The following is a 14,207-nucleotide window of genomic DNA, read 5'->3' as shown; positions in this document are numbered from 1 at the left end:
CAAACAACAGTCCTGCATTATTTTATTGCAGTACACACAACATCATCAACCCAACATGGCACCAGACTCGTCCCACCTGCAAATCAGAGGGCCTCAATCACAAGCTACTACATTTAAAAATTGTATTTGACCCTTACCAACATATTGTCTATTAACAAAATATTCTGCTGGAGATTTTTTCCTCATTCTACAGCCCTCTTGTGCAGCAGCAGGAATTAAAAACACTTCAAGAGGAACCCAATTGTGTGTACTCAACCTAGGAGTACAAACCATGAGCTGACTGTAATTTTTAAGTTTGCTCCATGTCTGGGCCTGAGCACTTTTTGACAGCAGCCCAGAAGTTTGGCAGGAAGCTTATTCATGAGGGAAAGTCACCCCCTGTCTGTCAGAAAAGGCAGTTACATTCCTAGAGAGATTCTCCCAGCAAAACCTCCACTCCACACTGTGGCTAATCAAACAAAACTGGAGAAATCCCAGGACTGCAAGACCCCAGAGCCTCATGAACAAGTCAAGATGAGTGTTCTTCACTCAGGAAACAAAGGTGCAGTCAAGATCCATGCAGCAGTGCTGACAGATACCACCTGATGCCAAATGCTGACTCAAGTCCACTTTTTTGCCAAAGACTCCAACTTTAATTGCTCGTCTGCAGTCCCTTTAGGAAAGCACATTACACGTAACGTGTGATCTGAGGAAACCTCCTCAGGAGTTTGTTCACTTTGCTTGAAGGCAGGTTCCCCCCAGGTGACAGTGTCTCCTCTGCAGCCCGCTCCCTGCGCTCCTTCTGAAAGACAAAAAGAAACCCCAAAATATCACCTCTGTTTATGTGCAGAGCTGACACTCAAAGGCTACTACTAACTGCACTGGGATCTTCCCTTCAAAATAATGCTGACTCTTTAAGGAACTTGGCCCAATACTCACAAAGGCTGATGACCTTTACATGGTGAAGTTAATGAAATAAAACTAATGAGTGACCGACAACTTCTGAAGATTGTATTTTTAGTTAACAATATCATAAAGTTATAGGAACAATATGGACTTTTTTCTTTTTCCTTTCTATTATTAGTTTCCTTTGTAATCTACCATTTAAATTGTGGGTAACTTTTCTTACATGCTGCCCAACAGCATCAGTAAGTCACTATTAAAAGGTGGTACAGCTACTAGGGGGGGAAAAATGAATATTTACCTTTAATCTGCTTTTGAACCTGACACAATTTCAAACTTACCATATAGCTGGAACCCTGTAGTTTCCAAACAACACGCATTTTTCAAGAAAATGTCAAGCCTTCTAAGCCAGAAACAGCCTAAAATAACTCCTAATTTTCAGAGAATCTAGAATAGTTGCAACTGTCTCATGTATCCTGCAAATTCTGTTTGTTACAAGGATAACTGAAGCCCCTGGTTATTTCTCCACCATCCTGTCTCCACCCTCACCCCTGCAAGCACAGAACTATTTACAGATTCATCACAGACTGGAACTTGGGATCCTAACTTACCACTTCCCCCAGACAGTACACATAGTGGATCAGTACCTGAGGGAGTTATTTCTTAATTTTATGAAACAGAGCAGTTGGGAAAACTTACCTACACTGTACATGTCCCCAGCTACAATATGATCCACATTTCCCATCACACAAATCACTGTGCAACTTAACAGCTCCAAATTGCACTCTCCCTCACCCTGAACTACCATGGGTATGAAGAGCAGTAAATATCATTGCTTCACTAGTGCTAAAACTTTAGAACTGGAAGAAATCAAAAGCAATGGCATAGTTGAGGGTCAACTGACAGCGAATGAGCTCTACTTCAAGAATTTGACAGCACAAATAGGACTGAAGTGAATATTTTTTTCATCCTTGGTTATGACACACCAAATGTCCAGTCCCTTCCTAGAGTCCTGTAATTCTAATTTAATCTAAATCTAACTTCTGCATGTTTCATCTGCATCACCCTACACCTCTTCTACTGCTCGAATGGGTTCCACCACCAATTCAGGAGTGTTATCACTGCTGGCCCGTTAAAAAATGATTGGTTTGGGGCTTCTTCCTTCCCTAAGAGTGGCATTTAAGAACACAAGAGAGGAATTAATTACTTCTGCCTTTGCCACGCAGTCATAGAACAGTCGGATCTCTTCAGCACACGCCGCGTCGTTGAAGTCATTCTGCTTCCAGCAGGCCATCATCACTGACATCTCCGTGATGCACGTTGCCTCTGGAAGAATCACACAACTCTCAAGAGCTGGAAAAGACCTCACTAAGCCCAGAAAAATCCACCAGAGCATGCCCTGAAGTGCCACATCTACAGACTACTTTAACACCTACAGGGATGGCGACTCCACCGCCTCCATGGGCAGCTTGTTCCACCACCTCACCACTCTTTCAGCAAAGAGATTCTTGATAATATCTCATCTAAACCTCCCCTGGTGCAACTTCTGGCTACTTTCTCTCACCCCTGGTACAACTTCAGGCCATTTCCTCTCAACTAAACCACTCCTGGTACAATTTCTGGCTACTTTCTCTCATCTAAACCTCCCCTGGTACAACCTCTGGCCATTTCCTCTAGTTCTATGGTTATTTACTTGGGAGAAGAAGCCAAAACTTTCCTCCCTACCACTTCTTCTCAGGGAGTTGTCCAGAGTAATAAAGTTTCTTCTTTTCCAAACTACCCAACCCCAGTTCCCTCAGCCTCCCCTCACTGGTCTTGTTCTCCAGACCCTTCACCAGCCTGGATGCTTTTCTCTGGACACACTAAAAGAACAGACACAACCCAAAATATCAGGGGCTAAGAGGCTTTTTGGGGCTTCCCGCCAACATCTTCCACATAGATCTGCAGAAAACAGGTTAAGAAGGGGAGAAGCAAGGCGGGAGGAAGAGAACACCCAAGGCCTCCTCTCTGGTGTGGGTACAGGAGCTGCTGCTCGGCCAGAGCAGCACCCAGCACCTCACTGAGCCCCCAAAGCAGAACCTACACCCACATCCCACAGAGCACTCCACACACACAGAATTTAGGCTCAATTTCGGCTCGCTGGAGTAGAAGCCCCTCACCTACAGACGGCTTATTCCACCTCACAAACCAAACCCTTTCCTCTCAGAGGAGCACCGCGGCCCTCGCGGCCCTCCCGCCCCGGCGGGCAGCCCACCCCGGACACCCCCCGTGTTTTCCCCCGAGGAGGAGGCACCTCACCTCCCGCCTGCTCCCTGCGGTTCGCCACCTTGTTAGCCAGCACCAGGGGCCGGGTCGGGCGGATGGCGGGCGGGCGCTTCGTCTGCCGCCACTGCCCGGTGATCCAGCGGGTGACCCATAACGGGTAGACGGGGGCCGCCATTTTGTCTGCGCTACCGCCCGCCCTCCCGGGCCAGCGCCTGCGCGGCCCGGCCCGGCCCGGCTCGGGGAGGAGATCCCGGCCGAGGGATCCTCCCCCTGCCTGCCCTCCAGGGAAAGGCGGTGAAAACTTGAAGAGTTTCTCAGTTTCGGTGCTGTAAGGAACGGCGGGGGTAGCGACTCCGACCCGAACGGTAGCGACGTCTCCTGAAGGGCCTCGTAGGCTTCGGGCAGAGCAGAAGAAATCGTAGCTCATTTCTTATGGATCTGAAGGAATTCTTCTGCAGTAGTATGGAAAAGTTTCCTCGAACCAGCACCGCTGCCTTCGCCATAGCTGAATCTGCCTTGTTCTAGCCTGTCTTCCAAAAAAAAAAAAACCACCGAGATTGGGACTTCAGCAAGGGTTGTCTTCTCCTCACAACCTCCTGCTCGGTTCTGGAGAACCTCTTCTTCCCAGAACCTTCATTCCCAGCCTTTGAGTCCCCAAAAGTCTCCCTGGGTCAGCCCTTGGGCTCCTCAGCAGGAAAAGGTGCTAAGGACACAAAAGAAGATTCCAGGGGCTGAGGTGCCAACAGACTTCTGCACAGCATGAGGGACACAGGGGATGGAAACAGCTGAGGAGTGAAGAGACCGGGCTGGGGGTGTAAAATACTCACTGAGCCCCTTCAGCCACCAGAAGTTTCCCTTGAGCACTGGAGGACACAAGAAGAATCAGTTTTCTTTCACAGTAATTTCCTGTAAAATATATTTAGACTTCCTAGGTAGAGACATAAAAAACCCAAACCCAACAGCACTCCGTTTGCCTTTGCCCAGTCACTCAAGTTAACAAGACACTGGAAATTTTGCTACCTCAATTTAGCCATATATTCTGTACCAGAATATTCCCAATATCATTACTTAGATTTACTGCATCTGCAACTTTAATATATATTCTGCTGTGTCTGATTTTATAGTTATTTTTGTGTTAAAGTACTATTGCCTTAAGAGTCCAGTTTTAAGAATACGAAAATAAATTTTCAAGTAAACAAAATAATTCTTTTGGTCCTCTTTAAAAGCAGATTTCCATCTCTTTAGGTCTGAATTCAAACAGTCTGTGTGGAAGTTCTGAAACACTGTGGTAAGAGGGATGTTTCTCCACTTGGATTTTTTTCTGATGGGGCAGGAAAGGAGCTGCCATTTCTAGCTTGGCTACCAGTGGAGAAGAGAGAAAACAAGCTGATACTTTCCAGTTGGGCTAGAGGACTTCCCTCCTGCAATAAACACTAGAGATCCTGAAAATTCAAGACAGGGAGATGAAGTTCTTAATATTCCAGTTCATGTGAGGTTCAGCTACTCTTGGGCATGCCTCTTCTAGTTACCTCTAGTGATACCCTCTTTTCTCTGCTGCATTTGCCTGCTGCAGTTACCAATAGGCTTGCACAAGAACAATAAAAAGGATAAGATGCAAATACAAGGATTTAAGAGAAGCTGAACTACACTCCCTGTAAATCAACCTCCCTTTTTCAAAATTACGTTAGCTCATTAGCTAATGGTGGCAGCACCTTCAGACACATTCACCTTCAAAAGCTGATTTCCACGTAACTCTAAGAAAAATGGGGGGTGGTGGGAGGCTGAGAAAGGCAAACTACACAAGGAGAATTGTAATAGCTTCCTGTCAGCTACTGCTGCCTGCATTAGAACTTCTCTTTTTTGGCATTCAGCCTGGGACTGGAGCATCAGCCAAAGCAGACAAAAAAGCACTGGAGCATCCTGAGCAGACAGAATAAGATTGGTGTCTGCAGGCACCATGCCTGAAGCCAGAAACAGGCAGTCATTCTGGGGGAGAATGTGGAACTAGAGAAGAGGTGTGGTACTCAACAGCCACCTCTCTTTATGGCCTGTATTCTGTACAGCTGACAGCACAAAGACACTAAGGGATGGGACAGAAGTGCCAGTTTTCCCCATAAAGCCACAACCCCAGCTCCCTGAATACACTGATGAGTGCACCCCAGAGATGTTTCACTGTGAATCCAACTGTAAAGAACATGTAAAATTCTAACTGCATCTACCACTATTTTAACTGGATCAGCCTAGTAAAAGCTGAACCCCAACCAGCTTTTGGCTAGCTCCTTTCTTTTCTGATGTGTTACCCACTTCCCCAGCTCCAATGTCTGTCATCCTTATCCTGACCTGCCTTAATCAGATGCACTGACTGCCATCCCTTATCCCCAGCTCCCAGATCTACTCCAGTCCAGCCCATTCCACTGCAAATTACCTGATGCCTCCTTATTTGCTTACACACACCTCAAAGTATCACCATCTGCTCCAATCCCTTCCAAGATCCTCAGAAAACATCTCTAGCTGAGACACTTCACCATTAGATGGGTCTTTTCTGCAGGGAAGAATGTATACAACAGCACACAAATTAAGGTATCAGTCATGGCAGAGCTCAGGAACAAGTCTCACAGTCCCATTCTTCTCCTCCTTTCCCAATTCCTCTGCAGGGCCACATCTCTCTCTCACTGCCAGCTCTGAGACACTGAATCACAAGAGAAATGCAGTTTCTTAAAGCCTGACCCAGCCTTTGGCTCAGCTGGTCATATCACTAAAAGGATTTTCTCTCTGATTAATTTCACCCTCTCAGTGAGAGAGCTCTGGGCAGAATGAAGGAACCTGCCACCCTCTACGTTTTCCAATTAATTCCACTTCTCAGAAGGTGCCTGGAGATCCATCAACAATCTGAATGCAATCCAACCACATGGATGACAGATAATCATCAAGGGAGTGGCTCTGCTGGGACAATGGCTGAGGAATGGGTATGCAAGGATGGTAAAGCAGGAAGCTGGCTGATGTCTAACAGAGCCAAGCATGTTTCAACACTAATAACTCTGTGGCTGGGTTTCATTTACCCATTTATCCTCCTCCCAGTCCTTTAGGAGTTATTTTGTTCCTCCAAGCCAGTTAAAGCTACTCTCTGCCAAGGTGCAAGAGGGGCATTTCTGCTGGGATTCTCCAGTTGCTGCACTTTGCAGGTCACTGCTTTCCTTCCAAATGTACACATCCACTGCTGCTTGGCTCTCATCCTTTGTACCACCACAGAGGACACAGAAATCCTTCAGTTTGCAAGCCACTACAGTGACAGAAAAAAGAAAATGCTAGGTATTAAGTCAATGTTCTTCAATGGGGTTATTCAATTCCCCAAAATTGCAGTTCCTGTTGAAGTCAGACTATCAGATTCAGTATATGAAATACCCAGCTTCTCACTGGAAAAACAGGCAGCACCTGGTGTGACAGTTCTGGCAGGAGAACTTCAGCTTGGCCAATGCAATGAACTGGATCACTAAATTTTTAACCTTCTATAAGGCATTTGTTTCTCCTCTCTAGTCTCTCAGATGGCATAAACTTCTCCTAGCCTGTCAAGTCAATTCTGAGACAGAGCATCAATTGAACCTACTAGTGTTTCATATGAATAGCAATGAGTTACCTATTTTTAGAACATTAATGCTAAAAGCTATCCTGACAGCTTTGAAATCTTCCCTCTAGCCACACAGTAAGGAGGCAAAAAGCACACCAAGCAGGAAAGTGACTCACCAGAAGGTTTGCAGGGGTGATCTCTATGATCCTGGATACTTGATATCTTTGCTAAAACTCCCAATTAGTCTCAGCTGTGGTTTTTATGAGTACAGGCACCAGCACTCTAAGAACTTGATGAAGATGTTGTATACACTGCTCAGTCAGAGTATCATATGTAAGCCTTCCAGCAGTCACAGCATTAGGGATGACACTCAGCCCCTCTCCAGCTGGTTTGGATTTAAAGCAGTGAGGTGAGAAATCCAGTTAGCAGTCAGGAACAGAGATCAGAAACCTTCTTCCAAAATATTAATAGTTGCTGCAGTGACCTTACCCCCACATACTTACATTAGCAGAAAGACAACTAAGGCTGTAAATTGAATTCCCTTTGGCTAAGACACTGGACATTACACAGCAATCCTTTAGCTGCAGTATTATGTAAATGCATCTCAAAGTCTTCAAGGGTATGAGACCCAGCTTCTCCTCCTGCCTCCTCCAAATAACTGGAGAGATGAAAGCAAAGCCCTAGATGTAGAACCTCCTGAACCTCTGTAATTAAGAAATTAACAAGAAGTCAAGATTATGGCTGGCATTCCAGCTTTGATGGAAAAGTAAAACAACCAAAGCATACTAATCTTACTCTAGCTCTGGTGTGGAATACTTTGTTGAAAGTTGTGAATTAAATAACTCAGTCTCTCATCCCATTGTATGTATCACCTGGAAAGTTAGCAAAAGAGGAGAATTAGGCAAAGTGACCTGCTCACAGTTACCATGGAGTACTTGAGGCATGTTTACTAGGGGAGAAGAGACTTTATTGCTGCAGTTTCATAAGGCACAATTACTCTCCACAGACATTTGTCTTTTGTAATTCCTTCACTGGAAAAGCTATTTGTTAATAGCAGCTAAAAGTACACCTTAATGAGAAGAGTAAGTGACTGATAAAATACTTATTAAAAATGATTAATACTTTGGAGATTAAAAAAATCCCTGAAATAACTGATGGCATTTGAGCAAGAGCTTGAAAAGACCTTCCTCTGAAGTCAGATAAACCACAAGGGAACTCCAGCAAATGCAAAAGAAGAGTAAATCCCTCTTTTGCCCCACATGTTGACACCTGCAGGTCAGGAGTGGCTTCCCACCCCAGAGCTGAAACTCAATTCATAGCAGTTGCTAAGATCCCCACCACTGAAACCCAATCCTAACAGAAACCTCATGCACCAGAAAAAAACCAGTCTCTGTGAGAGCTCTTCCTCTGTTTCAAGGCAAACATTTGGAGTGAGGTATGAATTTGCAGTCTCAGCTTTCAATGCAATTTTCAGCTCTGCCTGAGCTGGGTCAGTGTTGCCTCGTCCTCTTGAGAAAGATCTCGTGCATGTAGTCCCAAAATCTTCCCTGGTGAGACTCATTGTGATGAATCATAGCAGTGAGGGCCTCTCCCTGATCAAGGCTTTGCCAATAATCCTGCAGCCACATCTCTTTCCAACTGAAACAAAGAAGAGAGGCACCATCATACACCATGAAAACAAACAGACAAATGAGACTGCAGCTGTAATAGCACTGAAACAATTTTTTTTTTTTTTTTGCTTTCACCTTCTCTTCTCCATCCTACGTGCTACCCAGCCACATAAAGCCAACACAAACTTTGGCAAGAACCAAACAGGATGCTCTTTTTAATCTGGCAAGAACCAAACAGGATGCTCTTTTTAATCTGCCCATAGGAGTTACCCAGCACTTGCTAATTCACATACAGAGCTTTTTCTTCTTCTCCTTCCCAGTCACAGAAATCAGCAGAGTGCCTTCTGTGTTCACCCCACACACCACACACCAAAGCAGGCATGGCTGCACTGCCCAGCAGCAGACCTCACCCACTACACCATGAAGACCAAAAGAAATGCACACCATGTCAAGATCTCTTTCTTTGTGGAGCTGACCACAACCTGCATGCCAGGGGAATTCACTTGCTGTGGTAAAGCAGCATTGTCTACACATTTCTGCAGCATAATCCAACAGAGACCTCAAAATAAACTTAGAGTATGATGTGAAGGATCACGGGCAGAGGTTTACTCCTGCATTTAAAAAATTTGTGTCTGCCAAAAGGCTCCTTTGTCAAATGCAGCACTTGGATGTGCTGCCAGATCACATTGCTTACCAGCTACATCCATTAACCTTTGCTCAAGGACTGCCAACAGGAGTTGCTTGTTTTTCACAGCCCTAAGGGCACATGCTAGGAAAAGGAGTATAGCTCCATCAAGCAGTAGGCTTGGAGTGGAAGCTCAGGTGCTTTCAAGTCAGGAACCACTGCATCTCACTGGAGCTCATGCCTCAGAAGGTACAGATACACATCCTTCTGAAGCAGCCAGAAAAAGAAAATGTAAAGGATTCCCTGGTGCAATTTTTCCAGGCACATCTCATGTCCATAAACATGGAGAGAACAACACACTATGGCTCCATGAGACACAGAAACTTCCCTGGGATGTGCCTGGAGCTGGGATTATGGACCAGCCTTCCTTGCTGATGATGACCAGGGCTCAGAATGATGGAGCACCTGAGCATGCAAGGCAGCAGCACAACACCCGAGGAGGTACCTCCAAAGGTGTTTCTCTGCTGCCATCTGCTGTAAAAGCAAGTCTACAAAGAAGCAGAGAGAACTCGGGGAGCAGGATGCTGCCTAGAACTCTACAAGGGAAAAGCACATTTTCCTACCAAGTCCGAGAAAAAAGCAATACTATAGAAAAGATCCTCCAATAAATAAACCAACAAAACGAAGGCTTATGGCCCCCTTTTTACTTACAAACATAACTTTCCAACTAGTCAATAGGAGAATTAATTGTACTGTGAAAACCATTCTTCAATGACAAACCTAAGGTTTGGGACACAGGCATTTCCCAAAGAACCTGAATGACTTCAGGCTTATTTTCCTTTTTTAATTCCAGTCAACCACTTTTGAAAGCACCCAGACAAAGGACAAAATCGTTGCCCACACTTACAAAATTCCTCACACTTTTTTTCTGGATGGGTAACACAATAAAATTTTCCTTACAGCTTCATACCCACATGGATCTGGGAGAGCACGCTTGAAATGATGGGCCCTACATCTTCAACTGTTTCTTCTAACACTAACAAAAAGTGCACAGATGTTTTGTGAAGTGCAAGAACCCTTTGTAACAATAACTGCACCTTCAAACACTGCCAACAGAGCTGTATTAAGAGATCCTTTAAGTACACAGCATTATTAAAAGCTACAGCTAGTTATTTAAAGCTTTTTTCTCCCTCAAAAAGCATAGTATTGGGACACTACCTGTCTTCCCCAGAAAGGTCTTCAAGACTTCCAAACCCAGGGGTTGGCATCGGACATCCCATGTGCTTGGGCTGAGCTATGTGAGGTCTGGGAGCTGGACTCTTCCCATGGGACTTTTTGTGCTCCTGCTCCTGTTTGACCCGGGTGTTCTCCCTGTCACAGAGGAAACACTCGAAGCCATTCAGGTAATTAGGCAGGGTCATGTCATTCACACCCCACTCCCGCCTCTCCAGGCTCTCCAGCAAGAACTGGTTAGTGATTCCACCGAGGTTTTTGTACTCCAGATACTTCAGGTACTCCTCTCCATTCTTGTCCAGGAAATCCAGATATTTGGCCAGCTCTCGAGGGCTCTCAAAGTCATCTATGAGAATGATGGAGAGGTTGTTTGGCATCCAGTCCCGCACGGCCGGGGAGCCCCGGTACACAGGGACAGCACCCAGGTGCATGGGGCGCCACAGCTTCTCTGTCATGTAGTCATCACAGATGGCATTCTCCAGGGCCAGGTGAAACTTGTACCTGGCAATCAAAGCCATAAACTCAGAGTCCTCTGTGGTAGCTGTAGAGGTGTCTCTGAGGCGCTCGCTGGGAAGCTCACGGTTATGCAGGCATTTCCCGTAGGAGTCAACCTGGAACAGCAATTGGCAGCTTTACAAAGTGATTTCAGAGATTGTCATTCTCCTAAAATCCCTCACTTTGATCACCTCCCACCTGCCTTAGCATCACCTTCACTCCAAGTTCTTTTCCTTGTAACTATTCCTAGGCCACCAGCTCCAACAGGTTTAGAGGAAACCGAGTGCTGGGTTTCAAACGCAGCATCGAGGATGCTACAGGCTGGAGTGTGCAGGGAGGAAGCTGTCACCCAAAAACCACTGCCAGATAAACCAGGAGCTGAGCAGTAAGGATGGACACCCAACCCTATGTTAATTTAAAAGTCATCTTTCTATTTAACAGAGACACGGGACTTTTCCAAAGAGTTATTACATGAAGTTCCTGCCAGACTCTGCAGGCTGGCAAAAACTTTTCCATTTGTTAGGCTGAGAAAAATCAACGCAGGGAGCTAAAAAAATACTGCCTAAAAAATTGAAAGACAATACACCTGATCTGGAACTTGCTTCATACTTTGGCAATTCACAGTCATATTTTAAAGATTTTTGCTTCACTACCAAGTACCCGGTGAACTTGTGCAATAAATGAATAGCTACCAACAGAAACAGAACTGATCAGGAAAGAGATGCTTCGCAGAAAGATTTTTTTTTTTTTAATTTAATCTATCCTTGAGAACTTTTGAGGGGAAAAAAACCCCAACAATATTCTTTCAGCTGATGAAGCTACTCTCCAATAGCTCTGCCACAGCAGCACAAACCACCCCAGAAATAACATCTGTGAGGGGTGGGCTCCTAAAACACAGCCACCTGCCTTTCCATTGCACACCAGGCTTGCCCGTGGCCAGCCCTTCCTCTACACTGACTCCAGAGCTCTGAATGTCTGTGGATCTCCAGGTCCACCAAGCTTCCTACTTGCTCTTAGCCTGCCCCAAGCCTGGCCAACTCCACCACCACCAGCTGCCACCAGCCTACCTACTGGCACTCCGTGGGAAGGGACACAACTACAGCTTTTCTCTCCAGCTTGCTGTCAGCATGCATGCATCCCGTTACGCTCCGTGGCTAAAAACAAGGACAAACACAACAAGAGCTGGAGGAGGAGGAGGAGGAAGGGGTTGGGATGCCGGGCTGCCCCAGCAACCCCCCGTGCCCCAGCCCTACCTGGATGTACTTCATCAGCTCCCGGACGTAGCGGTCCCGGTCGGAGGGGACATCGCAGTGGGACTGCATGTAGAGCAGAGGAGCATAGCCCTGCTGCCTCCACCGCTCCTTCTCGGCCAGGGGCAGGGCCGGGGCACGCAGGTAGCCGGCCCCGGGCAACCACTGCAGGGTCAGGGGGTAATCCGAGTCCCGGCGGAACGTGGCGGTGTAGTTGAAGAGGCGGATGCCGGGCGGGTGGGACAGGAGGTAGTTGTTCATGGGAGACTCCTCGTGGAACAGCGCCCAGGTCTGGTGGGGCAAGCGGGGCAGAGGAGCTTCGTAAGCCCGGAAATCGGTGCCGTAGAAAATGAGGGTCTTGGTCCGGCGGTACCGGGCCGCCCGCCGGCTGCGGGTCACCAGGCAGGAACCGCGGGGGCAATCGATGCGCTCCGTGTCGCCGGGGAAATGTGGGAAGAGGCTGCCGCTCCACCAGAGCAGGATGGGCAGCGCCTTGTTGCTCCGGGTGTCGTTATTGCCGGGCCCCCGGTACGAGGCGGCGGCGGCCACGAAGGCCTCTCCCGGCGGGACGGCAGCCGCAGCCCAGCCCTCCGCCCCGCACGGCTCCTCCGAGACCGACCCACCCGCAGCCTCTTCCTCCTCTTCCTCCGACACCATCGGGCCCTCGGCGGCTGCCAGCGCCAGCAGCACCCAGAGCCAAGCGGGTCCCGGCCCGCCGAACCCCATCCCCGCCGCCCCGGGCAGTCCCGGGCCCAGGAAGCGGCATCTGAGCCCGCCCCGGGGCGGTGCTGGGGAGAGGGGCTGGGCCGGGAGCACCAGGAGGGGAGGGGACAGCAAAGAGCGGCTTGGTGACACCCATCTTCCTGCTTTGGGTTAGGTTTTTGGGTTGTTTTTTGGGGTGGTGGTGTTTTTTTTAAGTTCTTTGTTTGGTTTGGGTTTTTTTAAATATCTACACGTAGATTTAAAGCTCCCTGGCAGCTGCTCTTCAGTACCAACCCGGGATAATTCATTGTCCTGCACCACCCCACAATAATTAATTTATTTTCCTGTACCAACCCCAAATAATTAATTCATTTTCCTGCACCAACCTGGGATAATTAATTTTCCTGTACCAACCTGGGATAATTCATGTTCCTGTACCAACCCAGCATAATTCATCCACTTTTCTAAACCAACCCGGGATAATTCATCTGGCATTAAAATACTGGAAAGTGGTGTAGGGAGAGCTGGTAAATCCAACAGAAACATTCTAGAATTACCACTTGGTTATAGAATTGCTTAAAGCTTCAAATTCATTAAGAAATTATCTCAATCCCAAGACTTTGGGTAGTTCATAATACAGGACTTCAGTATGGACACAAGCAAAGAGGTGTTTTCTACCTGTGTAAGGAACAGGCTCAAACATGGGAATTGTTGCTTTTCCTTTGTAAAGTTTGACACTGATAGACACGATCCAGCCCCTGCCATCCCCACCAGCTCCCTCCACTGCTGCCCCCACAGAATGCCAACAGAACCCAGCTCCAAAAGGCCACTTCCACATGCATCAGAAGGGTTGCTGCCACAAAAAAAACCACCCAAAAGCACAATTTACTCCACACAATTAATATACAAGATGTGCAAAGCCCATCTTTATCATTCAGTAGCAGAGTCTGGACATAATGTACAGTCTGTAGGAGAATAATCTGGAAAATATTCTACAGCAAGCTAAGTAAGGTTGGATATCTAGCAATGATTGTCTTGTGCTTTCATACAGATTGTTGTAAGATTATCAGCACAATTATTGTACAATATCAATGTTCTATGCTACAGTCAAGTTACACTGCCAGTTCACTCTGAACTTTGTATTTGCAATTAGCACCCTCCCCTCCAAAAAACAAAACAACCCCAAAAACAAGAACCCACCCAGCTATCCTAACTCTGAAATAAAAGCTCTGCTTCCCTGAAAAATTAACACTGCAGAAGTCATTAACAGTCACAAGGTAGGGTAGTACTTTCAAAAGGAGGCAAAAAAAACCCAAACCACCCTGATCTGACTCAAGCTGTTAAAGAGAAAATGAAAATGTCTTTGCAAAAAATAAAAGTTCAGAAGGGGCAGTAGAATAAAAACCATTCATCTAGGCAAAGTAACACTGAGATTAAACAGCACCTTTTGTCTGTCGACTCCTGATGGATTTCTTATCACTGCTCACTGTAAATAAGGGAAAAAAAAAAGAGACTGAATTTGATCAGCAGAAGATTAGGACTGTAGAGGATCAATCAATCAGCTAGACTTCAGCCCTTCC

The 14,207-nt window shown here is 46.6% G+C and overlaps 2 protein-coding genes and 1 long non-coding RNA gene across 3 annotated transcripts; all 3 read right to left on the bottom strand.

Annotated features, from left to right (window-relative positions):
- Window positions 1-5: 5 nt before the first annotated feature.
- CHCHD1 (coiled-coil-helix-coiled-coil-helix domain containing 1) lies at window positions 6-3,357 on the bottom strand. The gene is made up of 3 exons (XM_071748151.1): window positions 3,181-3,357; window positions 2,090-2,208; window positions 6-781 (listed from the first exon to the last, which is right to left on the bottom strand). The coding sequence occupies exons 1-3, from the start codon at window positions 3,320-3,322 to the stop codon at window positions 668-670; spliced, it is 375 nt and encodes a 124-aa protein (XP_071604252.1). The 5' UTR covers window positions 3,323-3,357; the 3' UTR covers window positions 6-667.
- Window positions 3,358-4,079: 722 nt separating this feature from the next.
- On the bottom strand, window positions 4,080-7,511 carry LOC139798025 (uncharacterized). The gene is made up of 3 exons (XR_011726663.1): window positions 7,216-7,511; window positions 6,889-7,097; window positions 4,080-5,836 (listed from the first exon to the last, which is right to left on the bottom strand). It is a non-coding gene; the product is annotated as an uncharacterized lncRNA (long non-coding RNA).
- Window positions 7,512-7,657: 146 nt separating this feature from the next.
- On the bottom strand, window positions 7,658-12,693 carry FUT11 (fucosyltransferase 11). Its single transcript, XM_071748116.1, has 3 exons — window positions 11,929-12,693; window positions 10,166-10,791; window positions 7,658-8,350 (listed from the first exon to the last, which is right to left on the bottom strand). The coding sequence occupies exons 1-3, from the start codon at window positions 12,649-12,651 to the stop codon at window positions 8,203-8,205; spliced, it is 1,497 nt and encodes a 498-aa protein (XP_071604217.1). The 5' UTR covers window positions 12,652-12,693; the 3' UTR covers window positions 7,658-8,202.
- Between the last annotated feature and the right edge of the window lie 1,514 nt (window positions 12,694-14,207).

The sequence above is a fragment of the Heliangelus exortis genome, chromosome 7 (assembly GCF_036169615.1).
Source record: "Heliangelus exortis chromosome 7, bHelExo1.hap1, whole genome shotgun sequence".
Lineage (NCBI taxonomy): Eukaryota > Metazoa > Chordata > Aves > Apodiformes > Trochilidae > Heliangelus > Heliangelus exortis.
The sequence above is the reverse complement of the archived record's forward strand: the minus strand, read 5'-3'. Positions and strand labels throughout refer to the sequence as shown.

What these genes read in the sequence shown, in the direction of transcription:
- CHCHD1 (XM_071748151.1), bottom strand. Translation starts at nt 3,322, where the DNA reads ATGGCGGCCCCCGTCTACCCGTTATGGGTCACCCGCTGGATCACCGGG. An exon ending in CCGCAGGGAGCAGGCGGGAG is followed by an intron (nt 2,209 to 3,180) that starts GTGAGGTGCCTC and finishes TGATTCTTCCAG; the next exon opens with AGGCAACGTGCATCACGGAG. An exon ending in ACTGCGTGGCAAAGGCAGAA is followed by an intron (nt 782 to 2,089) that starts GTAATTAATTCC and finishes TTTGTCTTTCAG; the next exon opens with AAGGAGCGCAGGGAGCGGGC.
- FUT11 (XM_071748116.1), bottom strand. Translation starts at nt 12,651, where the DNA reads ATGGGGTTCGGCGGGCCGGGACCCGCTTGGCTCTGGGTGCTGCTGGCG. An exon ending in AGCTGATGAAGTACATCCAG is followed by an intron (nt 10,792 to 11,928) that starts GTAGGGCTGGGG and finishes TTGCTGTTCCAG; the next exon opens with GTTGACTCCTACGGGAAATG. An exon ending in GACCTTTCTGGGGAAGACAG is followed by an intron (nt 8,351 to 10,165) that starts GTAGTGTCCCAA and finishes TCTTTGTTTCAG; the next exon opens with TTGGAAAGAGATGTGGCTGC.